This window comes from Macaca thibetana, chromosome 15, assembly GCF_024542745.1.
Source record: "Macaca thibetana thibetana isolate TM-01 chromosome 15, ASM2454274v1, whole genome shotgun sequence".
Taxonomy (NCBI): domain Eukaryota; kingdom Metazoa; phylum Chordata; class Mammalia; order Primates; family Cercopithecidae; genus Macaca; species Macaca thibetana.
Genome location: NC_065592.1, coordinates 48,417,648 through 48,445,014, shown reverse-complemented (window position 1 = coordinate 48,445,014; position 27,367 = coordinate 48,417,648). Strand labels below are relative to the sequence as shown.

Below are 27,367 nucleotides of genomic sequence, written 5' to 3'. Positions count from 1 at the left end.
TAGGCTGGGTGTAGTGGCTCATGCCTGTAATCCCTGCACTTCAGGAGGCCAAAGCAGGCAATCCCTTGAGTCCAGGAGCTCAAGACTAGCCTGGGCAACATAGTGAAACCCTGTCTCCACAAAAAATACAAAAAAATTTAGCTGGGTGTGGTGGTGCTTACCTATAGTCCCAGGTATTTAGGAGGCTGAGGTGGGAGAATCACTTGAGCCAGGGAGTTTGAGGCTGCAGTGAACTGTGATCACACCACTACACTCCAGTCTGGGTGATAGAGTGAGACCCTGTCTCAAAAACAAACAAAATACATAATACAATAAAAATCTAGACTCATGGTGAGATGGGATGACTTAAGGGAAACTTTCTGTTGTTGGAATCCAGGACAAGACAACCATTTAATACCAAAGAATAATGTTTTATTTTGGCCTCGTCTGTGGTGTTTTCTACCACTGAATATCTCTTTTTTTTTTTTTTTTGAAACAGAGTCTCGCTCTGTCACCAGGCTGGAGTGCAGTGGCGTGGATCTCGGCTCACTGCAACTTCTGCCTCCTGGGTTCAAGCAATTCTCTTGCCTCAGCCTCCCCAGTAGCCGGGACTACAGGCACACACCACCATGCCCAGCTAAGTTTTGTACTTTTAGTAGAGATGGAGTTTCACCATGTTGGCCAGGATGGTCTTGATCTCTTGACCTCGTGATCTGCCCACCTCAGCCTCCCACAGTGCTGGGATTACAGGCATGAGCCACCATGCCCAGCCCTGAATATCTCTTCAACCCATTAAATATCCATGTATTTTAAACTGTTGGTCACTTTACCCTCTTTACTTGTGGAAGAATAGTCTGATGCCTCGTGTCAACTTTATATAGAGATTAGCCTTAAAGAGTGCTCTTAAGTTGTCTCACGAGTTTTGTTTATTTTGTCATGCTTTCTCCTTAACTCTTAGGGCGCTTACCATTTTCCATCAGAATTCTTCTGGAAGCAGCCATTCGGAATTGTGATGAGTTTTTGGTGAAGAAACACGATATTGAAAATATTCTGCACTGGAATGTCATGCAGCATGAGAACATAGAAGTGCCATTTAAGCCTGCTCGTGTCATCCTACAGGACTTTACGTGAGCCTAATGTCACTTCACTCTCCTCTTCTCTGCCTCCCTCGTTAGCCTTTCAAAAAAGTTTTCTTTTAAACAAACGAAAACACTGTGCAATGACTATATAATTTATTACCCATATACCCATATCCAGACACTTTTGAAAGCTAAGGAGGGGGGTCATTGCCCCCAGCAGCAAGAGGAAACCAGGATTGTCTCAGACAAACTGAGACACCCCACCTTTTCTAATGGCAAGGGTCATTATCCTTGCTCTTAAAGATCCTAGTCCTGAGTATTCTAGGGAAAGGTCAAAGAGATAGCATGGAGGGCCGGGCGCGGTGGCTCACGCCTGTAATCCCAGCACTCTGGGAGGCTGAGGCGGGCGGATCACAAGGTCAGGAGATCGAGACCATCCTGCCTAACACAGTGAAACCCCATCTCTACTAAAAATACAAAAAAATTAGCCAGGCGTGGTGGCGGGCGCCTGTAGTCCCAGCTACTCGGGAGGCTGAGGCAGGAGAATGGCGTGAACCCGGGAGGCGGAGCTTGCAGTGAGCTGAGATCGCGCCACTACACTCCAGCCTGGGCAACAGCAAGACTCCGTCTCTTAAAAAAAAAAAAAAAAAAAAAGAAAGAAAGAAATAGCATGGAATAGAGCCATCTTGGAATCTTTTCTCTCCCGCATTGTATTGCCCAGGAAACCAGGTGTCAGACACTTGTACTTGAAACACTGATGTGCTGTCTGCCAAGGGGAGATGTTGTAGCTCACATCACAAATCTTGACCATAACTGTTAAGCCTCAGTTCTCATCCTGCTATTTTTAGGTATCCTTGCTCCCCATTGCAGCATCTTTGTTGAGATACTATATTTCCATTTGTAAGTGATGTTATTTTATTGCTTCTAGAGACCCAATTTCATTTTTCTAGAGGAAGAGCACCAAAACGTTATACTTTTAAGCAAAAAAGAGAGAAAGATTCATTTAACATGAATTTGATTCACAGCCAACTTTTCTGAATTATATCCATTCCTTGAAATCTGGTCAAAGTTGAGGGTGTGATCTGAATGTCTTCTCCAGGTCTTTGTCTAGCCACCATGTGAATGGGAAGCACTCATAGCAGTAAGAGTTCCAGAGTTGTTAAGTGCCAGCTTTCCCGTCGTTGCTCTATTTAGACCATAGCTGTTATTAAATTTAATACAGTGATAACATTGTACATAGAGAGACCACCCAGTTATGGTACCTACTGTCTATGTGATTTCTGCCTGAGGAAATATGCTTAGAAACTTTCACTCTTCTAAGTCTCACCCATTGTTAGCTCCTCTGATGAGGGAAGGCCTCGTCAATATTATCAATGGAGGCAAAAGGTGAAAAATCCAGTTACACACATTTAAGGCTTATTTTCTGCATTATTCTCTTTCTTCTCTTAGGGGTGTGCCCGCTGTGGTTGACTTTGCTGCAATGCGTGATGCTGTGAAAAAGTTAGGAGGAGATCCAGAGAAAATAAACCCTGTCTGTCCTGCTGATCTTGTAATAGATCATTCCATCCAGGTTGATTTCAACAGAAGGTGAGAGATTAAAACGAATACCTGAGTGTTCTGCTTTGTGCAAAGTCTTTGAATACGAATCTTTTTAAAATGTGTATATGTGGTTAAAGAAGAAAATCTTTAAAAGATATCTTCTGAAAAACTTAAACTTCATATAGATTTTGCAGTAAAGATGTTTTAGGGGGAAGAGTGGGTGGATTTTTTTAAATCTTTTTTTATTTGTTTTTACTTCTTGGGTGGGAGCAGCCTGCATTTGAATCTGGCTTGAAGTCGGGGTGAAAACACAGCCACATGAAGTTCTGCCTTGAGAGCTTGTCAACACAAGTATATGTCAATGCAAGTATATGTTTCAGCTTTTTCATCCACTGGAACCTTACTCCTTTTTTGATCCCAAGTAACTGTTGCATATCTAGCAATCTCTGCCTCTCCACGTGGGTTTCCATAATGCCTATCCCTTTCTTCCTCTGTGTTTCTTTTTTTGTTTGGGATATCCTCTTCTCTCTTCCTGCCAAATCTTACCTGTCCTTTAAGGCCAGCTTATATTTTATTCTGTTAGGAATCCTTTACTTTCCAGCCTACGAAGCTCCCTGTTCTTCAGTTTGCCAGATGATTTAGTGTCCTGAGTGGGCTTGTAGCCCTTGAAGGGAAATTGTCACTTGAGTTGCCTTGGTAAATAGACTCTCAGCTCCCTGAATGCAAGAACTGAGCAGATAAATAGGCATTTAGTGTCCTAAACTGAGTGACCTTGAAATTATTCTTCAATTTAGTGAGAATCTTAGTAAGCCTGAATATAGACACCTAATGGTCTAACACCTTTAGGTGGGGAAAAACTAAACAACTCTGAGAATAGGTTTTTTGTTGTTGTTTTTGTTTTTTTAAATCCATCCCCACATCCTTGGCATCCAAAGGTGTGCATATTAAAATGTCTTCATTGGCCACGTGCAGTGGCTCATGCCTGTAATCCCAGCACTTTGGAAGGCTGAGACAGGAGGATCGCTTGAGCCTAGGAGTTTGATACCAGCCTGGGCAACTTAGGTAGACCACATCTCTACAAATAACTTTTTAAAAATTAGCCACGTGTGGTCGTGTGTGCCTGTGTGGTCCCAGCTACTTAGGAGGCTGAGGCAGGAGGATCACCTGAGCCCAGGAGGTTAGGCCATGCATACCAGTTGGGTGACAGAGCAAGACCTTGTCTTTTAAAAAAAAAACAAAACAAAACAAAACAAAAAAAAAACTTAATAAAGAAAATGTTTTACAAAGAAGAGAACTGAACATGTGAATTTGTAGTTGTGAACTAGCAACTTAGGCCTGGCCTGTTAAACTTTAAAAGTGAATACTTCTTAATCAAAATATATGTACCATTTGTAATCCTAGCCCAATGAAGAGATGACTAAGTTTTGTGAGATTAGGAGCCAAGTAGTAATGGTCAATTTTCCTGACTCAGTTTATTTTAATGAGCTTTTATCCCTAAATCTCACTCTCTAAAAGCCTTTGCTTTAAGTTGGACATGTTGGGAGTGAGTCTTTGGGTTAAAATGGCATCAGAATGTTAAACATTGTTATATAGCCCCAGTCTTTTGTAAGATATACAAAAAAGCATAGAAAATAGAATCTAAGAGAAGCACTTAGTGATTTGATAGGGCCTATAAAAGTACCTGATGGCTGGACACGGTGACTCACGCCTGTAATCCCATCACTTTGGGAGGCCAAGGCGGGCGGATCATGAGGTCAGATCAAGACCATCCTGGCGAACATGGTGAAACCCCATCTCTACTGAAAATACAAAAATATTAGCCGGGTATGGCGGCTGGTGCCTGTAGTCCCAGCTACTTGGGAGGCTGAGGCAGGAGAATGGCGTGAACCCCGGAGGCGGAGCTTGCAGTGAGCAGAGATAGTGCGACTGCACTCCAGCCTGGGCGACAGAGCAAGACTCCGTCTCAAAAAAACAAAGAGTACCTGATGAAGTTAAACTTGAAAAAAAAAAAAAAAAGAATGTAGTCATCTTTGCCCTTTGGATCAAAATGGTAATCGACAGATGGGAATGAAGTCAGAAGAAACTCTACCATTTGTCCTTTTCTCCAAAAGGCAGAATTTGTACCAGCCAAAACCACGAAGATTTCAATGTAGAGATAGGTGTAAAAAAATCAGCTATTGCTGTATAACCCCAGAACCTCAGCAGCAGGCAACAATCAGAATTTATTTCTTACACGTCTTCTAGTTGTTTGGGAGGTCAGGTGAGCACAGTTGGGCAGCTCTGCTTTGCCCTGCAGTAGCCAGGTTGGCAGCTTACACTGAACCATACATCTGCGGGGCAGCCGGGACAACTCTGTTCCATGTGTGTTTCTTTTGGGGTCCAGGCTAAAGGAGAAAGCCGCTGTCTTGTGACCACAGAGACTCAAGTGGGCAAGTAGAAACACACAATATCTCTAAGGCCTAGCTAAGGACCAGCAAAGCATCACTTCTGTTCACGGTGCCACTGATCAAAGCAAATCACAGGGTTGAGCCCAAAGCTGGGATGGGGAAATACAGTTCACCCATCTTCAGTGGAAGTAACTGCAAGGTTACACAGCAAAGGTTTTGATACAGGGAGGGCAATCAGGTGTTTTTAAGAGGCTATTATCTTAACCTAGAAGTATGACTACCTAAAGTTGTCAAAACAACTATCAGTGGGAAAAGAAATAACTTTTCCACATACAGTGCTAGAAACTGATTAGTGGAGGGAGCAGTTCTTATGAATGTTTAAAAGTTTGAGAAGGAAATCTGTGTGTATCAGATGTCTTGATGAGACTAAATTTAGAAGCAACGAATGAAACAAGGAAAAAAGCTATAGATTTAGTTACTTCAAAGTTAAGAGAAAATAACTTGAAAAATATGGCAAACTGTTAATATACTTAATAAATGGAGTATCTGTAATCCATTTAGGAAAATAATAGGTCCCTGAAGATAAATGGGCAAAGGGAAGTGGACATTTCATAATAAAAGGAAATGCAGATGGTAGTAAACAGTATATAAAGGCTTTTTCAATCTCACAAGTAATAAAAAAGTAAATATTTGAGATGTCATTTTCTTATCAATATAGTTGACATTAGAAAATAAACATTAATTATGAAGGTGTTATAAGGGAGACACTTTTATACACTGCTGATAGCACTATAAATTAGAAATGAGGATTAAAGCAATATATGTTAAGACCTTAGAAATTTCTGTATCCTTTGTCCTGGAATTTCTACTTCCAAGCATACCCTTTATATCTTTTATTTATTTATTTATTTATTTTTCGAGACACGGTCTCACTCTGTTCCCTACACCAGGGTGACGTGATCACAGTTCACTGCAGCCTTGACCTCCTGGGCTTAAGCAATCCTCACACCTCAGCCTTCCGAGTAGCTGTGATCACAGGCATGCACCACTACATCTAGCTAATCTGAATAGCTGACTTCAGAGAAAGCTTAATGGCCTATAATGTTTATTAAGGTATTATTTATAAATGAAGCCTAGAAACATTCTAAATGTCCAACAAAAAATGGCTTATTAAATTATAGTATACCCCTGAAGTGAATCATTAGGTAACCTTTAGAGTTTTATGAAGTCTTTATTAACACTTGGAACATGATCACATTGTAGCTCAACGAGCCAGATGCTACATTGCATATGTAGAGTGACGTAAGCTACATGGAAAATGATGCAGGAATTAAAAGATTGGAAAGGGTGCCAAGTTGCAAAGCGGTTATCTCCGGGATTGTAACTGTCTTCATTTTCCTAATAAGAAGCTATTATTTTTATAATTAAGTCATTTAAGAATATGAAATCACTCAAAGGGAAACAAAAACACCTTTATTTGCTTCTCTGGGGATGTAACTGAGTTCCAGGCAGCCTCAAAATAAATTTAGAAAATGGTCTTTCTCCAGTTAATATTGCTAACATCCAAACCAGATAAATTCAGGATAAAGAGAAATCTACTTTGTCCCCTGAATTGATTGATGGTTCTTGGAACAGACCATGTACTCACCAGCTCTTCCCTTTCCTTTGGACTCTGAACTTCTCCTAAGGCAATATGTCTTCCCCCACCTTCCTTTTTTTCTAAATCACGTGAACTCATTTAATGTTTTGGTTTCAAATGGAAGAGTTTAAAATATATGCATAAAATGTTATCCTGTTTGAGATAGGATAAAGACCCACTTCAGAAGTTATGAAAGTAGCCATAAATTCATGCCCAATTTCATCTTTCTTGGAGACTTTCATTAATGTTGATGGGTTTACCTTCATTTCGCTCGCCTAGAAGGTGAAAGTACAGGTAGAGACAGAATTGTAATATAGTTTTCATGTCTAAACTCTATTGACTCAAAATTCAAAGAGCTCATTGCTGTTAATACATCTTAAACTTGGGTCATCACCAAGTTCACTGTAATTTTTTTTTCTTTTTTTAGACCTTGACTCTAATCAACTGTGGTTTCAATTTTTTATAGACCTTTTTCATTTACATCATGTACTGAAAACAAAAACAGCAAAATCCAAGGGTGAGCTTTGACCTAGATTGATAACCAAATCTAGCAAACCCACATATATATATAAAATTAGAGCAAATACTGGCCGGGTGTGGGGGCTCGTGCCTGTAATCCCAGCACTTTGGGAGGCTGAGGCAGGCAGATCACAAGGTCAGGAGATCAAGACCATCCTGTCCAACATGGTAAAACCATGTCTCTACTAAAATACAAAAAATTAGCCGGGCATGGTGGTGTGTGCCTGTAGTCCCAGCTACTCAGGAGGCTGAGGCAGGGGAATCGCTTGAATCCGGGAGGTGGAGGTTGCAGTGAACCGAGATTGTGCCACTGCATTCCAGCCTGGTGACAGAGTGAGATTCCATCTCAAAAAAAAAAGAACATTTCTTTTAGAAGTGTTTTTATTGGTGGTATTTTGTTTTTATTTCTTGAGTTGTGGTTTTTGCAGTTTAACCTCATGATCTCTCTCCTCATTTTTGTAAGGAATTAAATGTGATGTCTCAACTCTGTGAAACTGTGTGCTGTGGGCTAATTTCCAGCTCTGTTTCTAGAAATGAGTGAGAAAAACTGGGTACAGTGTGGTAGAGTGGTAAATATCTCAGTTAAATGTTTATAAGCTCTTTGCCTAGTTTGAATAATACTAATTAGCTTCACACCCTCTTTAGAAGTTGAAGTTTTAACACATTATTGTGATATTTTACAAAGTTACCTCACCTTTTTTTTTTTTGTTCCTTCAACAAGAATTTCATAACAGTGGCCGGGCGCGGTGGCTCACGCCTATAATCCCGGCACTTTGGGAGGCCGACGCGGGCGGATCACAAGGTCAGGAGATTGAGACCATCCTGGCTAACATGGTGAAGCCCCTTGTCTCTACTAAAAATACAAAAATTAGCCTGTGTGGTACCGGGCGCCTGTAGTCCCAGCTACTTGGGAGGCTGAGGCTGGGGAATGGCGTGAACCCAGGAGGCGGAGCTTGCAGTGAGCCGAGATTGCACCACTGCACTCCAGTCTGGGCGACACACCAAGACTCAGTCTCAAAAAAAAAAAAAAAAAAGAATTTCATAAGAGTTTCTGACCAGATTTCATTGATGGAAAACTATCTCCATGTTAATACTGTCTGTGAATTTCTGGAGCTCCATTAAATGTAATTCTCAGAAACTGAACTACATTCAATTCTGAATTCAAATTAAGTAACTAAGAAATTTCCTCTTTAGTCTGTGAGGCCATTCACATTTAGAGACCTTATTAAAAGCTCACTAGATTAGACTAATTTAGGAAAGTTCTGAGTGGTAGAAAATTCTGAATGCTAGGTCTATTTATTCATTCCAGTAACTAGAACTAGGCTAATTGAGCCAAGCTCCATATAATAGATGTTTTGTTTTCCTGAGTAAATAGGTTTTTACCTGGAATTACTGTATCATGAAACAGTCTAAGCATTTCTGGCTTCTGCACGTCCTATGAACATGTTGCTTCCATCAAACTGATACCCCCAGCATTTTCTGGGGTAAACGTTCCCGCATCAATCATCAGTCATGCTTCTGCTGTGAGAAGCTCTGTCATCCTCCTGGTGCTGGAGGGTAGAAGATCAGGGACAATGACTAGCAGTCCATAAGTGCTCACAGTATAGCAAAAGAGATGGGGAGGAGAGTCAGGGGCCACATGTGGTTATAATCTCACCTGTAGTGCTAGAAATCAATGTCAGAGATGCTTTCTTTTTTTAAAAAAAAATTAAATCCATTTAGCAGATCTATTATGTGCCAGTATTTATTCCAGAAACAGGTTATAGTTTAGAAGGGGAGAGAAATTAGTGAACACACAGCTTTCATGCAGTTGGTAAGTGTAGTCACCACAGAGAAGGGGCAAATCATCCTGATCTGGGGAGTCTGCAGGTTTTTCAAGGAGTGTCACCTGATCTGGATCCTGAAGCCTGTTTACCAAGGAGAGAAGAGCTGGAAAAGACCTTCCACTCAGAGCAAATAGAGCATGCAAAGGCATGAGGAAAGTGGGGGTGGGAAGAGCATGCTGACTACAGTGTGGCTGAAGCTGAGAGCTTGGACTGGAGGCTAGGAGAGAGCTTATAAAGGATGGCTGAGGTCAGGTTGAAGGACTTGGGTTTTTAAGACAAGGAATTTTTACTTTATTAGAAAATGGGAAGCCATTGGTAGATTCAAACTGGTTTGTGATGATTTATATTTTAGAAATGATTCAGGTGACCATACCAAACGTAGATTGAATGGCCTCACAGGGCAGCTAGTTGGGAGGCTATTTCTGGAATAAATACCTTGATAGCTATAGGTACTAAGTGGTGGGAAAAGAGCTCGTTAGATATGGACAGACAGGGAAGAGGAACAGATTTGGGAAAGAAAGCCCAGCATCAGGGTTTGACCCGTTCAGTTTGTGGTGCCTGAAGTATTCTTGATGCGCATGCCCAAAACACACTGGAAACATAGATCTGGGTGTAGAGACAGGTGGGAACTGGAGGGATGGAGCACTCAGCATTCTACTGAGAAGGTCGAGATGAGGACCTTGAGGAGTAGCTGTGTCTCGTCCAGAGGATCCACAGAATCTGCTGATGCCGGTGTCAGTGCAGGTGTCCTGCCTTGTTCTGCTATCCTGGGGTCCCTCCTTTCTCTCTGTCTTTTGCTCTTCTCGAACATGTACATACATTCACAGACACTCATTCACTCAGGCAGGGATCTGCAGACTTTTTCTAGAAAGGGCCAATAGCAAATACTTTAGACTTTGCTGGCCACATGCTGTCTCTGTCACATATTCTTCCCTCCCAACACCCCAGCCCTTTAGAAATGTAAAAATCATCCTTCATTTGAGGGCCAAGCATATCTGGGCATTGGGCCACATTTGGCCCATGGGCTAGTTTGTAGACCCCTGTGAGGCAGTCTCTGGAAATGATCCTATTAAAGCAACCAACACTTGTCTTAGAGAATACTGATATCAAGATAAAAAAAAGTCAGTGTAGTAGCCAACTATATTTTCTTTTTCTTTTTTCTTTTTTTTTTTTTTTTTGAGACGGAGTCTCGCTCTGTCACCCAGGCTGGAGTGCAGTGGCGTGATCTCAGCTCACTGCAACCTCCGCCTCCCAGGTTCAAGTGATTCTCCTGCCTCAGCCTCCTGAGTAACTGGGATTGCAGACGCATGCCACCACGCCTGGCTAATTTTTGTATTTTTAGTAGAGACAGGGTTTCACCATGTTGGCCCACCTGGTCTTGAACTCCTTACCTTGTGATCTGCCCACCTCAGCCTCCCAAAGTGCTGGGATTACAGGCATGAGCCACTGTGCCCGGCTCCAAATGTGTTTTCTATGAGGTAAATAACATGTGCTTCCAGTCCTTTTTTCCCCCAAGGAGTGCCTGACCATCTTGCTCAGGCTGACTTACCGTCATCCTTCAGACCACATTGATACCATGTCCTTCTGGAAAGCATTCTGGTCCCCTCAGCCCCCACCGCTGGGTGAGTTCATGGCCCATTCCGAGTGCTCCCATGGCATCCTGTGCTTCCCATACCAGGCAGTGATGATTACATGCTTCTGCAGTTGCCCTCTCACCAAACTCAGTGCGGCAGTGGGCAGTGAGCACGCAGCTTTTGCACCATTGCATTTTCAGCATGTAGCACATGGCAGGCTCTGGGAGGGTGGATGATCAGAGTGAGTGAGAAACAGAGTATCATGGTCAAAGCAGAAAGTCCCAGGGCAAGTCAGACCTCGGCTCAGATAACCGTACTGTGTTATCGTCTAACTTCGGACAATTTTAACCTTTCTGTGCCTCAGCTGCTGCTTCCGGACACTGAGGATGACAGTAGCATTTACGTGAGGGGTTGTGATGATGACTTCACATGTGTAAAGCTCTGAGCGTCCATAACGTAATGTTGCCTTTTAGCTCTTGCTGTTACTGTGGTGGTGGTACTACCACTGCCACCATTACTGCCACCGTCTCTGTAACTATGACAGGAAGGCTGTGTAGTATAGGGATTAAAGGATTGTGTCAACTCGGGAGTCAGACAGCCTGGGTTTCAATCCCAGTTCCACCATTTACTAGTTTCTGTGGTCCTGAGCAAGTTTGTTAACCTCTCCGTGTCTCAGTTTCCCCACTTGAAAAATGTGGCTATTAGTTGTACCTGACTCAAAGGGATATTATGGAGACTGAATGAGAAAATTAACATAAAGCATTTAGAATAGTTGCTGGCACCTAGTAGTGTCAATAAGTGTTAACTACTGGGTACTAGAAAGTAGTTATCCAGTACTTCATTAATGAAGTCTGACTTTGATCTTAGCTATGAATTTTACTAGCTTTTCCTGTGTTCACTGAATCCTATGATACACACTTTATAAGCACATTCTGTGTGCTGAATCTGCGATCTTGTGACTATGGCTTATTCTACCTTGACTCAAAACAATGCAGTTTGATTTTTAAAATCCTAGAAAATCATCTTGGTGCCCTATGTTGTCCTGATGGACTGAATGACCTTGAGTAAATCTTCGCGTATAATCTGTGGTTCACAGACGTTATCAGGTGACACCATCTTCCTCATAAACCTTGGTCCTACACACAGGAGATTGTGATTCTATAAGGTACTGATCCTGTCAGCATTGCTAGTTTTCTGTCTCCCAACATAGAGATGAAAATGCCAACCCAGACACAGCCCAGGTCAGAGAGGTGTTATAATGAGGTCATGAATGAGGAGTATAGAAACAAGAGTTCTTTAAATGTCCAGGCTGCTGTTGTCATATAATGTCTTGAGTCTGTTCCTAAGAGTCAGACTATGATTAGATTAGTTTTAACTTGAATACAGTTCCATGTTTTCTGCCTACCATATTTAAAGGCCTTGTAGGAATCACTTGAACCAAACAATAATTACTCTTTTTACTTTCACTAGTTACCTCTCCTATTCCACACTGTAAGTAGTCACGAGTGAAATTATCACTCAGCAAGCAAGGAGATGCAATTCCATTTTGTTTCTTCACCACCAATAAATTTGACCACTAACATGTTAAGCCTCAAATTGTATACATTTAATTTTTCTCTCTGACAGGGCAGACAGTTTACAGAAGAATCAAGACCTGGAATTTGAAAGAAATAGAGAGCGATTTGAATTTTTAAAGGTATGGGCAGGTTCTGGTTCCATTGTTTGGTTTTCTTTGTATGTGGGGTACGAGGGAGAGATGCCAAGAAGATGGGCTGAGTAGAAGTACTTCACGTGTTCATAGTGTTCTTTCCATTTGTCAATCCCAGTGGGGTTCCCAGGCTTTTCACAACATGAGGATTATTCCCCCCGGCTCAGGAATCATCCACCAGGTGAATTTGGAATATTTGGCAAGAGTGGTATTTGATCAGGATGGATATTATTACCCAGACAGCCTCGTGGGCACAGACTCGCACACTACCATGATTGATGGCTTGGGCATTCTTGGTTGGGGTGAGTGTTCTTCCAGGTTTCTATTCCATATATGCTGTTTTGGGGCATGCACTTTAATTCACTTTGATTCTATTACATCTCAGTAACATGAATTTACATGACCACAAGTTTCTGAGAGGTATTTTTGTCAGTTTTGTCACTGGTGTTTTTCCAGTGCCCAGAGAATCACTTTGCACCTAGCAGGCACTCAGTAATTATACTTGGAAGAATGAACAGGAGCAAGGGGTTAGGGACATTTAGCGTACATGAAAATCACCTGGGGTATTAAAAACAGAGGTTCCCAAAGCTTACTCTTCTTTGCATGTGGCACCAAGGGGATTTTGATACAGGTGTTTGGGGGACCATGCTTTGAGAAACACTTGTTTAAAAATTCTATAAAGGAAAATAGAGAAAAAACAACTGTTCTTTATAGGAACATAACTCTGTACCAATTAAACATTGTATCTGGGTTTATTACCTGTTAATGTCACTAAATTTATACCTGAGAGATAGAGTAAGGAGTGATGAAAGCATTTTTCCGGTCATGCTGTTCATTGCAGGTGTCGGTGGTATTGAAGCAGAAGCTGTCATGTTGGGTCAGCCAATCAGTATGGTGCTTCCTCAGGTGATTGGCTATAGGCTGATGGGGAAGCCCCACCCTCTGGTAACATCCACTGACATCGTGCTCACCATTACCAAGGTAACAATATGCAACCTCTTCTGTGGTCTTGGAAAGTCGCAATTGTAGCTTTCCAATGGAGGGAATAAATAATGGAATCTTTTTTGGTTTCCAAGTGCTCTAGCAATGCTAGAAAACCAGGTTGATGATTTTAAAAGGAGATGAGGTAAGGGGAGTATTCTTTGTTAAGTTTAGATAATTATGTTTATTTTCTTCTAGTATTGCTGCATTGATCTTTTTCTTTTTTCTTTTTTTCTTTTTTGAGACGGAGTCTCACTCTGTCGCCCAGTCTGGAGCGCAGTGGCCGGATCTCAGCTCACTGCAAGCTCCGCCTCCCGGGTTTACGCCATTCTCCTGCCTCAGCCTCCCGAGTAGCTGGGACTACAGGCGCCCGCCACCTCGCCCGGCTAGTTTTTTGTATTTTTTAGTAGAGACGGGGTTTCACTGTGTTCGCCAGGATGGTCTCGATCTCCTGACCTCGTGATCTGCCCATCTCGGCCTCCCAAAGTGCTGGGATTACAGGCTTGATCTTTTTTCTTAAAGGAAAAGTTTTAAACTGTGAAATAGTTCAATGATACAGAAATTAAGATGGCATTCATATGCCCACCACCTAGATTTAACAGATGATACCATTTTGTCATAGTTGCTTCAGAGCTCTCTGTGTTTTTAAAGAAATAATATGTAATATCTGTGGCTAAAGCCACATTCCCCATTTCTAGAAAATAATCACTATCCTGAGGTTGTAAGAATCATTCCCGTGCGTGTGTTTATGCTTTCACTACATGTTTTCCACATGGTTCTTCCTTTTATGCAAATAGCAAGGTAGTTCCATGAATAGAGTTTTACTTTTTAAATTCTCTTCTCTGTATTATAAGTTACATTATTGTAACAGATATGTCATGAAGCTGGAAAGTATTAGGCTTTTTCTGTAGCTGTTAGAGGAGATCATCTTTTTCTGTGATTTACTTGTTTGGTAAAAAGAAGGCCATTTCATTTTGGAAGACGCTTGGAAAAGCAATGGTTTTTAATGTTCACAAACATAATTTTTTCTGCTTTTATAGTTTGGAGGCTGGGGTCTTTTGCATGGACACGCCATTGTTAAAGTACAAAACACATTTCTGTTTGATTTAATTTTTGTGAAATTTGGAATTGGATTTATTTGAATACCATAGCTTATCACAAATGTCTGTGCACTGTTCTTCAGATGTGGAATACTACAGGACTTCCTCACAAAATTTGGCAGAATCCCATATAACCAAAAGAGCCCATCTATGTGGTTGTGACTAGAAACTGGCTTTATGCAGAGCTAAGTCAGTCACTGTGGCCTCACTCCTGGCTGGTGCCTTGTGTGGAAAAGATATGGGGATCTTTTGGTTACATTTGACTTATACTTGTAGCATGAATTTTGTTCATTATGCCTTTGAAAAATTACTTTCTTAACTAGTGCAAGTAGTTATTTAGGTTGAAAGAATTTAATGTGTAACACTTCCAGATGCTTCCAATGATCTCATTAGAGAGGGAAAGAGAATGTTTCTCATTTTGAAATATTTTTCTTAATATCATTTGTATTTTGGGCACACTTTGTCTTTCTTTTTATAAATAAGAACTATTTGACATCATCTTAGATTTATAGGAGAGTTAGTACAAAGAGTACAGAGAATTCCTGTTATCTTTCTCCCAGCTTCCCATAATGTTAACATCTTAAATAACCATGGCACGTTTATCAAAACTAAGAGGTTAACATTGGTGTGGTACTCTTAACTACAGGCTTTACCAGTTTTTTCAGTAATGTCCCTTTTCTGCTCCAGAATTCAATCCAGGATACCATGTTGCATTTAGTTGGCATTGCTTTTTAAGTTTTGAAAGTGATCACAAATGTGTTGGGCTAATGTATTTTTGGGGTTTACTGACAAGACTAGTTTATAAGAAGTGCAAGATGGTAGTTCTGCATTTTGAATGTGGGCCGTCAGATCTCCAACTTTTCTGTTGTTTCTGCTGCTTAGCACCTCCGCCAGGTTGGGGTAGTGGGCAGATTTGTCGAGTTCTTCGGGCCAGGAGTAGCCCAGTTGTCCATTGCTGACCGAGCTACAATTGCTAACATGTGTCCAGAGTACGGAGCAACTGCTGCCTTTTTCCCAGTTGACGAAGTTAGTATCACATACCTGGTGCAAACAGGTAAGTGAAGGGCCCCGAAAGCACAGGGCTCTTTGTAAAAGTTTGACGAAACCCTGAGAATCTGAGCACTGCCTTCTGCCTCTGCCCAACAGAAGGCACTGGGTTACAGTTACACATTTTTTTTTTTCCTCCATGGAGTCAAAATGGGTTTTTGGGATTTAAGGAGTTAATATGAGATAGAGATGGTATGGCCAATAGAAAGAGCTCAGAGATTACAGAAGCCTGGATATTTATACTGGTCCTCTACTACTAGTTTTTTTGACATTAAACAAGTGATCTTAGTAATGGTTACTGTTGTCTGTTGGATACTTGCTGTGTACCAGGCACCTGGTATGTATTTGCTGTCAACCTCTTTACAAATCTGTACGGTAGGTTGATTGACAAGTTAATTAACATTAGAGAAAACTGAGGATCAGAGAAGTGTTCATCCCCAAGGCTAATAAATAGCAGAGTCAGAAGCCAACCCTGCAACTGCCTGGCTCCAAACAGGAACAGCTCTCTGCAACACCCCTCTCAGGGATGTCCGAAAAATGAAATGAGGCCAGGCATGGTAGCTCACTCCTGTCATCCCACCACTTTCGGAGGCCAAGACAGGCAGATCACCTGAGGTCAGGAGTTCGAGACCAGCCTGGCCAACATGGTGAAACTCCCGGGAGGCGGAGGTTGTGGTGAGCTGATCTCGCACCACTGCACTCCAGCCTAGGCAACAGAGAAAGACTGTCTCAAAAAAAAAAAAAAAGAAAGAAAAGAAATGAGAGGCTGCTCATGAAGGCATTTTAAATCATTGACAGATCTTTAACTCTGTATTTTTAGAAATTTGACTTTTAACTTTGAGAAAGCTTTAAAATGTGTTTCTCGTTTTAAAAACATTAACTCTTCATTCAGTCATTCATTTAGCAAATTATCAATATCTGGTCTAGTTCCCAAAGATATGGCAGTGAACAAGATTATAAAATAAAGTCCCTGCCATCAGGTAGCTTACTTTCTAGTGAGGGGGGAGGACAGTGAACAAGTGAACAAATGTGTAAGTGTGATGTGATAATGAAAAAGAAAGGGGAGGTGGCTGAAGTACTCCAGAGGTGCTTGCGCAGATGTCTGGATGAAGTGAAGGGACAGCCACTGGAAGGGTTTCATGAGAATCTTTCAGACTCCAAATAAATCTTAGTCTTCTCCCATAAACTGAGGAAATTCCTCTAGAAATAGCAAAGATTGTGATGAAAAAGTTTATTTAAAAAAAGTTTTTATTAAATATAAAAAGAAATTGAAATTGATTAATACATCTTTGTTCCCCCAAAGGATTTTAAGTGAAAAAGATAAAGAACTAAAAGAACGGAATAAATAATTGAGGGAATCAACCTAAAGAAGAGAAGGGATAGTGTGCTGGATAGAGGGGCAAAAGCTGTGAGATGGATCTAGAGGGAAGGTTAACTGGTTAGTTCCCGTGGTGCTGCAGGTGGCCATTATACTTCTTGGTGATCCAGTGCCAAATTTGTAACATCTATTAAATTGAAACAAACATATTGCTTCAGAAGAGTGTAGCCCTTTCTCACAGTAAACCCTAAGAGACATTTCTCCTGTTCATCTTCATGAAGAGCATGGCATGGGGTGTAGTGAACAGCGGGCTCAACAACAGGTCAGGATACAAATACATTAGTGAAGCTCATACAGCTGTCTTTTATGAGGCCTGTGCTGAGAGCTAATGACGTTTACAATTCAGCTAAAACAAGCAGACAAACAAAAAATTCTGATCAGTGGTAGGCCAAAGGATCAAACCTTCTGTTTCTAACCATCAGAGAAATTGTGGACGGCATGTCCGTTGGTCATACTTCATGAGTATTATCTCCTACACCGGGATCTTGATAAGAGTTAAATAGCAAAGGGCTCAAGGTCATATTCCTGGTGATGCAGCATCATGAGTTAAGACTTTGAACTTCTGGGTCAAGCTCAGGTTTGGATTTTAGTTCTGCCGTTTACTGGCTGTGTTACATGAGAAGGTTACTTAGGGAGTCTTCTTGAGCCACCATTTCCTCATCTATAAATGGGAATAATCATTGTATCATAAGACTATGATAAAGGATTAGAGATTGAGGTAATACATTTAAAAGGTTTAGGGCACAGTGCCCAGAAAGTGCTCAGTAGCCAGTGGTTTCGGGTGGGGTTGGGATGGGTTTTAATTTTAACAGTAAAATCATGTGGAATGCTGAGTCTTTGTGGCCAGTTGAAGGCAAATGCATAGGCATGCTTTCACAATTAGCTCAGGCGTAAGATTCTCTTAATTAAAGGCTATACCCAAAAAGAAGGGGGTTATCTATAGATAGAACCAGAATATTTTTCAGAAAACAGTCACTTTGATAGGAACAGCACATTCATTAATGGCCCCTAATAAAAAGCAGCATCAGGGGGAGAGTTAAACCATTAGCGTGGAAGCCGAAAAATCGACAGAGCTGTTGGTGTGCATGTAAGTGCAGCATATATTGCATACTTACATAATTGCTGATGCAAGTATCAGTTTATAAACTTCAACCAGGAAATGCTAACCTATGTTACTTGTTACTCCTTAAAATGCCTTTTAGGTCGTGATGAAGAAAAAGTAAAGTACATTAAAAAATATCTTCAGGCTGTAGGAATGTTTCGAGATTTCAATGACCCTTCTCAAGACCCAGAGTTCACCCAGGTATGAGAGTACCTTCCACTGCGCGTGTATTTCCTCTTCCACAAGCCTGCGATTTTAGTTGTGTTTTTTCTTGGGGGAATGCACTGGTAAGAAATTAGTCACTGCCAAGGCATTACAAGAGAATGGACTGTTAAAAGGTTGAAAAACCAAAAGGATAAGGAAATTGTAAACATAACAGAATAATATAACTTCTTACATTCCTACTGGCTTAATCATTGTAAGTTAAGTGTCCCCCCCTATTTGAACTATTGATTCATGCCTCTTAATGTGGAAGACCACTGAAAGACTGCTAAAGGAATAAAAATGATACAATGGACTTTGGGGACTCAGGGGAAAGGGTGGGAGGGAGGTGAAGGATAAAAGATTACACATTGGGTACGATGTACACTGCTCAGGTGATGGATGCACCAAAATCTCAGAAATCACCACTAAAGAACTTATTCATGTAACCAAACACCACCTGTTCCTCAAAAATCTATTGAAATATAAAGAAAAATGAAAAGATTTCACTAGTGGAACAAGAGCTGTTTAAAGGCTAAACCATCATTATTATAGACCTAGAAAGAAGTGAAGGTACAAACATGTCAGTAAACTGAATCCACATTTTTCTAGACCACAAGGTAAACTAGACCTGCGACCCTTGTTTGGTTTCTTATTACACTGAGGAAAGGAAATATTCAATTAGACTAAGGCCCATTTCCTGGCGTTGATAACTTAATGGCTGCATCCCTCCCAAATCACCTTAGAAGTGTAATGGTTTATGTATGATTTCAATAGATAACCCACCTTCAACCTAACTTAGCTATACAAAGCGCGATGAGCTGCCTCCAAGGATGGGTGAGTGGAGGACACTGGGCCTCTGCAGCACCCACCCTGTTCTTTCTGAGAGATGGCAAGGCTGCCTGCCTGTCTCCTGCTACTTAAGTGCCCATCATGATCTTGTGAAATTAATCGCTTAAGATTAATTAAGAGAATTAAGAGAAACATTGGCTTCCTTGTTTTTGAATGTGGTAGTTTATTTGCTTATTTTTATGGTTGTGATGTTTTAAATTTTCTGGCATGCTTTGGATTTCCTCTTTGTGGGTATAATGTAAATTCTGTAATTTCTTTTCTTTGGGGTCAACAGGTTGTGGAATTAGATTTGAAAACAGTAGTGCCTTGCTGTAGTGGACCCAAAAGGCCTCAGGACAAAGTTGCTGTGTCCGACATGAAAAAGGATTTTGAGAGCTGCCTTGGAGCCAAGGTAGGGGCCTGTGGGAAGAGGTTGAATCCTCTCGACTCTACCCCGGTTACTCAGTGTCCAGGCTTTCATCCCACTTGACATGAATCTTCCTACAGCCTGACGCTTGAGGGTGTTTATTCTCCCTTCTGAAGTCCTTAATGACTTCCTCCATTAGCCACGAGCCAAGCAGCAAGAGCCATCATAAACACAACTCAACCCACCTTTTTAAGCACGTCTGCTTTTCGCAGGACCCTCACCACACTGTTTACTCACCCAAGGTTTTCTAACTGTTGTACCTTTCTGCATGCCCCTCCCTGCCTGAAAGTCTCTTCTCCAACTCATTATATTCTGTTTTGTGAACTCCATAAAACTTTGTTCAGATACCAGCTACTCTGCATTGGGTTCTCAGAATCTCATAGCAGAAAGTCACCTTTCCTTATTGGACACTTCATGGTGCTTGGTCTGAAATACTTTGATAGCGTTCCATATTCTTTAACTTACATTGTTGGTATTTTATTTGCATGTATGATTTCTGTTACTAGACTGTACCTTTGAGAACAGGATTTGTGTCTGAATCACCTTGGGAGCCCACAAGGTACCTAGCACAGTATCTCATATGCAGTAGATTTTCAATGAACATTTCCCAAAGGAATGATTAAGATGTATGATGGATTTTATCTGTGAGACACCAGTATTATGCCAAATATTCAGTTGTACTTTGTTTGCACTGTTGATCATGATTAGTTGAATCTGGTCAAAATAGCACCTTTTTCTAAATTTCCGTAAGGTTAGAATCCATAGTCTTAATCAGTCCCTATCCATTAAACTGTACAATAATGTCATTGAGTTCAATTTAGACTAACTTTAAATTTGTAGTTTTAGCATTTACATTTTTGAGGTGGGAAGGAAGTAATTGTTACTAATTTCAGTGCAGAGTAAAACTCAGATATCATGACTGCTTTTCGTAAAGATTTAAAACGAGTAATTTTTCTGTAGTATTTCAGAGTTTACTTGCAGAATTGGCCTTTAAAATTATACTTACCAAAGTATTCCTTCTTCTAATGTGAGAACCATTGACTATATGTATGTTTTTTCCTCTAGCCAGATATATGTGTATCTTATATAAACATATTCCTATATAATATATATTTTTTCTTCTTTTAGCAAGGATTTAAAGGATTCCAAGTGGCTCCCGAACATCATAATGACTATAAGACCTTTATCTATGATAACACTGAATTCACCCTTGCTCATGGTTCTGTGGTCATTGCGGCCATTACTAGCTGCACAAACACCAGTAATCCATCTGTGATGTTAGGGGCAGGTAAGTGCATTTGACTCCATCCTCATGGTCATCATACACATGTGTAGGTGGAAATAGCCCAAGACAGGGCCCTGGGCCTTAGCGGAGTTCTGTGTGTAGTTCCCTGAACCTCATCTTTTCCAGATACAGATATTTATTGGCCCATAAATATCTACACAATAAATAGTGTCCAAAGCAAAGTTTCTAAAATAGAATGCACACTGCATAATAGTCTGTCTTGAGAATTAACACAGAAAATAAATAGAGGAAAGCAAAGGAAGCTAGATTTCTGGGAAAGCCTACATTCTCATGTCAGACTTTGGAAGAAAAATAAAGCGTTATCACAGACTTTGTTCTCCGTGAAAGCCCTGAGCAGCAGGATTGAGTTCTGACTTGAATGCTGGGAGGTGTTTCTGAATGAGGCACAGGGCACTGGCTGATAAAACCTGGGGCAGCTGACCTGTTTTACAATTCTGGTTAAGTTGTTAATATTTATATACGCGGTTTCCCTACTATAAGGTCTCTTTAGTTTCAAAGTTTTTGGTCATCCCTAAAGCTTCTCTTATATCCATCCACAGACCAGACAGTGTCAACAGTTCCTTTTTATGAAGCAGACACAGGCATTAGGAAAACCTTCTTTGCCTGAGTCCATGTATTGCCACCTAAGCTTTCCCTGTCTGGTCTGGAGCAAACCAGTCTTCTGTGGACAAGTCACCAGCTTGTCTGTGGCTTTTTGTCCCCTCATGCCCCCACCCCCACTGCTCATGTTTTTGTTACTTCTGTGATACTTCCTAAGACAGAGCACCCGGTGTTCCAGTAGCAGTCTCTGTATCTGCCAAAGTCCAGCAGATCTTCCACTTCAAGATATATCTGAACATTCGATTTTTACTTCTCGGCTGACTGTTCCTTGCCAGCCAGCACACAGTTGATATAGTTACAAAAAGGGCTCCTTCAATTATGATTTTCATCCAAATCAAACATAATTAGAAAGATCATTTTCCCTCTAAAAAAATTAAAAACTCATTTTGTAATATATTCCTAAATGGTTTTAGATTTATCTCTTTAAAAAAAAAAAATAAGCAAATCTCTTTCTTCATTTCCTTGCCTAGTTTTGAGTTTACTGCATACATCTAAATGACCGTTGGCCAGGGAACCTTTAGATTTCTGTTTGGCAGCAAAAACAGCAGATAGTGCCAACAGGAAGGGAGCATGGTCAGGTGGTGGCAGGAAATGCAGACTGAAGAAAATCAGGCTCTTTTCTGAAGTGTGCCTGGCACCTAAGCAGGCAGCCACCCACACTGCATCTGTGTTTACCATTTCACAGGATTGTTAGCAAAGAAAGCTGTGGATGCTGGCCTGAACGTGATGCCTTACATCAAAACTAGCCTGTCTCCTGGGAGCGGCGTGGTCACCTACTACCTACAAGAAAGCGGAGTCATGCCTTATCTGTCTCAGCTTGGGTGAGGGAGAGTTTTCTTTTGCACCATTGCTTTTGTTGAATTTTATCCCTCATGTATCTTACTGTGTCACCTTGTAACAGATGTGAGATTATCTGATATCTAATTGCATAGTCATTTATCAGATGGTAGTTAGACTTAAACCCTTACATTCCATCTAAAGAGGTAAGTGCCCTAGAGGGATGGACTTTGCAGGACTGGAAGTTGCTTTGGGTGAATCAGTGAATGAGTGGAGAGTGAATGTGAAGGCCTAGGACATTACTGCACACTACTGTTGACTTTATAAACACTGGACACTTAGGCTACACTAACTTAATTTAAAAAACAGTTTCTTTCTTCAATAGTGTTAACCGTTGCTTACTTTTATTTTACAAACTTTTAAGTTTATTGAAACTCTTGACTCTTATAACACTTAGCTTAAAACAAACATATCATATAGCTGTTCCACAATATTTTCTTTGTATCTTTATTTCATAAGGTTTTTTCTGTTTTTGAAGTTTTTATTTTTTTACTTTTTAAACTTTTTTGTTAAAAACCAAGACAGGCTGGACCCAGTAGCTCACACCTATAATATCAGTGCTTTGAGACGCCAAGGCAAGAGGATTGCTTCAAGCCAGGAGTTTGAAACCAGCCAGGACAACATAGTGAGACCCCTGTTTCTACAAAAAAAAATTTTAAACAATTAGCCAGGCATGGTGGTACATGCCTGTAGTCCTAGCTACTCAGGAGGCTGAGGCCGCAGGATGGCTTGAGTCCAGAGTTTGAGGTTGCAGTGAGCTATGATCATGCCACTGTACTCCAGTTTGGGTGACAGCAAGACCCTGTCTCAAAAAAAAAAAAAAAACACCACGACAACAAAAAAAAACCCTAAGAGATAAACACACACTTTAGGCCTACACAGGGTCAGGATCGTCAGTGTTACTGTCTTCTACCTCCACATCTGTCCCACTGGAAGGTCTTCAGGGGCAATAGCATCCATGGAGCTGTCATCTCCTAAGATAATAATGCCTTCTGGAATACTTCCCGAGGCTGTTTTACACTTAACTGTTTTTTTTTTTTTTTTAAAAAGAGTACACTCTAAAAGAACTATAAAACGTCAGCATGAGTTTGTTTATACCAGCATCATCATAAACAAGAAATGCCTTGCGCCGTGACATCACGATGGCTACAACATCACTAGGTGATAGGAATTTGTCAGCTCCGTTGTGTATATGTGGTCTGTCACTAACTGAAACATCATTGTGCAGTGCGTGAACGTATTCATTGCCAAATACGCTTTCTCCAATTTCCATATTATTCCTGACTTATATTTTATTCATGTGCCTCATAAAATTCAAATCTCCTTGGGATTATACAATAACAGTAGTTAAGATATTAAATGGCATATATGATTTCAACTCTTAAAATTGTTGTTTATTCAATTTGATTCCTTTTTATAAGTAAAAAATATGAATAGTTTTCTTATGCTATATGATATATCAGAATGCTCTCAAGAATGAAACTTTTAGAAATAGCACTATACTGAACTTTGTTCATGCACTGCAATTCCTTTTTGAACAGTGGTCTCTGGAAACTGTGGCCAGCAGAAAGGCTCACTGAAAGTTATTCTTTTTTTTTGTGCTTCTCCCTTGGTGTCTAGGTTTGACGTGGTGGGCTATGGCTGCATGACCTGCATTGGCAACAGTGGGCCTTTACCTGAACCTGTGGTAGAAGCCATCACACAGGTAATTGCAGAGGTGCCTGTAGGTCTTCAGAGCAGTTGTTTCTTTTCATGTAATTTGACAAAAATGCTGGTATTTTCAGGAAGGTCCATGGAAGCAGGGGATGTGGTTTAGAGTGTGGTCTTTTGAGTTTAGCTAAAATTACTAGCTGGATAACCTTGGGCAAGTTAATTAGCCTATCTGTGCCTGGGTTTTCACAACTGTATATTGGAGATGATAATGGTATCTATTTTATAGAGTTGTGAGAATTAAGATGATGATAAACATAAGTCACTTAGTGCAGTGTCTGGCACTCCAGTAAGTGCTCAGTACTTGCTGGTTTTGACTACAAAGAGCTCTACAGCTGTTTGTTATAGGTATTGGGTTAGTGCAACAGTAACTGTGATTTTGCCATTTCAGTGATGAAGGCCACAATTACTTTTGCACCAACTTGGATAATTTGAAAATTGGTTCAAAGTGAGACAAGTCTTCACACAAATGAATCTGAACTAAATTGTTTTGGCTTGATTTTTGTCCCAAAAATGCTGAACCTTGAAAAATATTATTTGGTTTGCTTTGCATTAATTATAGAATCCATGTAAGTCATTGTGACTTCCTTTAGCTATCAACTGTTAGGTCTTTCCCACCTGTTCTTGGGCCCCAGACAGCAATAACTAGTATGTTGCCTTCTAACTACCTGGTATTTTCTCGTGAGCAGAAATCACTAAACATGTCTCTGCTTCCTTTGACCCAGAGTATCTCCCACGGGGACACCCGATGTACCCTTTTCCCCTCTAGTGGGAGAGAACCAAGTGAAAGGGCAGCTTAAAGGACTATCCTTGCGATGTGGAAACTCTTGCAAATGGTCTGAGACAAGAAGCCTAGTCAGTCTCTTTTAATGACCTGATTTTTCTCTTGCCTTACACAGGGAGACCTTGTCGCTGTTGGAGTACTATCTGGGAACAGGAATTTTGAAGGTCGAGTGCACCCCAACACCCGGGCCAACTATTTAGCTTCTCCCCCCTTAGTAATAGCATACGCAATTGCTGGGACCATCAGAATTGACTTTGAGAAAGAACCACTGGGTAAGATTTTGTTTGCGCAGCTATAATTTTTTTCCAGTGAATTCAGAAATATTACTGGAAGAAAGTTGCCGCTTTCCTTAATAAGAAATGAAGCATAGAACCTCCAGGGAGAAGACAAAGAAGAGAATCATTTCTTTATTCCCCAGTATACAGCTAAGACTTAACTGCAGTAGTTAAGAATCTACTGAGGGTCAAGGATGACGAAAGGAAAGTAGGTGCCAAAAGGAATAGACATCTTGCCATTCTGGTTTCTTCTGTAGTTCCTCCCTTTCCAGCTCTCACTTTAATTATAGGCGTTGTTTTAATATATACTCTGTAGAAACATACTGCAGATATTTCAACTTCTCAGAATTCCAAAGAAATGATACAATATCTCCTTTCCTCAGATCACCTTGCTTGCTCTGCCTGCCTCAATCTATTCTAAGCCAAATAGATAATATGAAAACAATGTCCCTGAAATCGTAACTTTAGACGTACAGTTGATCCTCATTATTTGTGAGTTCTATACTTGCAGATTTGCCTAGTCACTAAAATGTATTTTAACCCCCAAATCAATACTTGTAGTATGTTCACGGTCATTCACAGATCAGCATAAAGGGGTGAAAACTTTATATCACTGAACACACATGTTCTATGCTGAGATCAGACAAGGCGTCACTCTGACTTCTTGTTTCAGCTCTCATGTGATATATAAGGATCCTTTGCTCAGTCTACTTAATGCCATGCTTTTTGCATTTTTGTGCTTTTTGTGGTGATTTCACTGTTCAAAATGGTCATTGAGCGTAGCCCTGAAGTGCTGTCTCGCGTTCTTAAGCACAAGCTGACTGTGATGTGCATTGTGTTTAGATAGGCTTCATTCAGAAGAGTTATAGTGCTTTCAGCTGGAAGTTCAATGTTAGTGAGTCAACAGTTTCTATTAAATAAGGTGAATAAGGTGAATAATAAGCCTCACATGAAGCAAGGTTATGTATTGATTGGTGACCAGAGGCTCCCAGGAACCTAATCCTGTATTTCGTCCAGTGGCAATGATTCAGTATCCAGTCATTCAGCATTCACACAGGCTTTATAGAACATAACTACCAAGGAGAACGAGGCTTGACTCTGTATAATCATGAAAATTGCATATTAGAAAGTTTTCTCATTAATAAACAATTTTTCCCCAGGAGTAAATGCAAAGGGACAGAAGGTATTTCTGAAAGATATCTGGCCGACTAGAGATGAGATCCAGGCAGTGGAGCGTCAGTATGTCATCCCGGGGATGTTTAAGGAAGTCTATCAGAAAATAGAGGTGAGGTCCTACACTGCCCTCCCCACGCCGAGGATCTGAGGAAAAGCTGCTCCCTTTGTGTCCTGTCTGCAGACCTCAAGGCTAATGGGAGTATCAACTATATAAAGTAACATTTATTTCTTCAGATAACTGGGGAGGGGGTTCTCCGTCATTTTTCTTCTGTGACTCGCATTTTTACAAACCCCACCTCCCCTAAATGTTCCCGGATTTGGACACGTCAGTGACAGCCTAGAGAAGAAAGGCCTCAGGTTCAGCTCTCCAAAACCCCACCCCTGTCTCGGACACCCTGGGGTGTGTGTCAGCTGTGGCGAGGAGCCCTGGTGGTCACTATATTGTGTCACTAAGTGGAGTCCATTGGTTGAATGCACCTCTCAGAATGCATTTTTGCACACTTAAAAAAAATTAAGGCCACTCAATAAGTACCAAGCTACTAAAATCAAACTTTCCGTACATTTTACAAATAGGAGGCAATGTATGGGGCTCAGCATTATATTCTGAGACTCTTGGATATTATTCCTTTCCCCGCCTTCTGCATTCAGCTGACCCAAGGGCTTCTGACTGCAGCTGGTGGTTTAAATGAGAGTAGAACTGTCTGTGGGAAAGGGTGATGTGGGTGTGATGTTCACACACTGCACCCTCCACAAGGTGCTCCGTGGGAGATGGTGTTAGGGAGCTTGGCAGGCATTGTGCTAAATGCATTCCTCCAAAGGCCGAGTTAATGGACCTGTGGACAGAATTCAAACCAATTTTAATGCATAGCAGCTGTCATTTGCTACCCAGTGTCTGTGTGACCTGGAAGGCCACTTCCCAAAACAGTCAGAGAGTAATTTCCCCTTTGGTACAATCTAGATTATTATGATTTCATAAGTTATTGATAAGCATATGCATTAGTTATCTATTGCTATGCAACAAATTACCCCAAAATATAGAGTTGAAACAACAAACATATATTGTCTTCCAGTTTCTGTGCATCAAGAATCCAGGCACAGCTTCACTGTGTACTTTCACAGGGTTCCAATAGTTGTCATCTGGGGCTGCAGTCTCAGGAGAAGGGTCCTCTTAGGCTCACTCATGTGGCTATTGGCAGGATTAAGTTCCTCAAGGGCTGTTGCACCGAGGTCCTCCATTTCTCACTGGCTGTTCACTAGAAGCCTCCCTCAGCAACTTGCTATGAGGGTCTCTTCACAGCTCACATGGTAGCTGGCTTCCATCAGAGCAAGAGAGACAGAAGGCAGGTCTCAGTAACCTAATCT

At 41.0% G+C, this 27,367-nt stretch overlaps 1 protein-coding gene across 2 annotated transcripts in view; it reads left to right on the top strand.

The window, feature by feature from the left end:
• The window catches only part of ACO1 (aconitase 1), a 68,727-nt gene that overhangs the window by 22,177 nt on the left and 19,183 nt on the right, over window positions 1-27,367 (top strand). For both annotated transcript variants that reach the window (XM_050760755.1, XM_050760756.1), the window contains 13 exons: window positions 938-1,106; window positions 2,508-2,645; window positions 12,169-12,238; window positions 12,369-12,552; window positions 13,092-13,231; window positions 15,214-15,385; window positions 17,959-18,059; window positions 19,186-19,302; window positions 20,446-20,605; window positions 21,909-22,044; window positions 23,681-23,765; window positions 24,670-24,826; window positions 25,990-26,114. In XM_050760755.1, coding sequence (XP_050616712.1) covers window positions 938-1,106; window positions 2,508-2,645; window positions 12,169-12,238; window positions 12,369-12,552; window positions 13,092-13,231; window positions 15,214-15,385; window positions 17,959-18,059; window positions 19,186-19,302; window positions 20,446-20,605; window positions 21,909-22,044; window positions 23,681-23,765; window positions 24,670-24,826; window positions 25,990-26,114 — 1,754 coding nt within the window. The remainder of the gene's footprint in view (window positions 1-937; window positions 1,107-2,507; window positions 2,646-12,168; window positions 12,239-12,368; window positions 12,553-13,091; window positions 13,232-15,213; window positions 15,386-17,958; window positions 18,060-19,185; window positions 19,303-20,445; window positions 20,606-21,908; window positions 22,045-23,680; window positions 23,766-24,669; window positions 24,827-25,989; window positions 26,115-27,367) is intronic.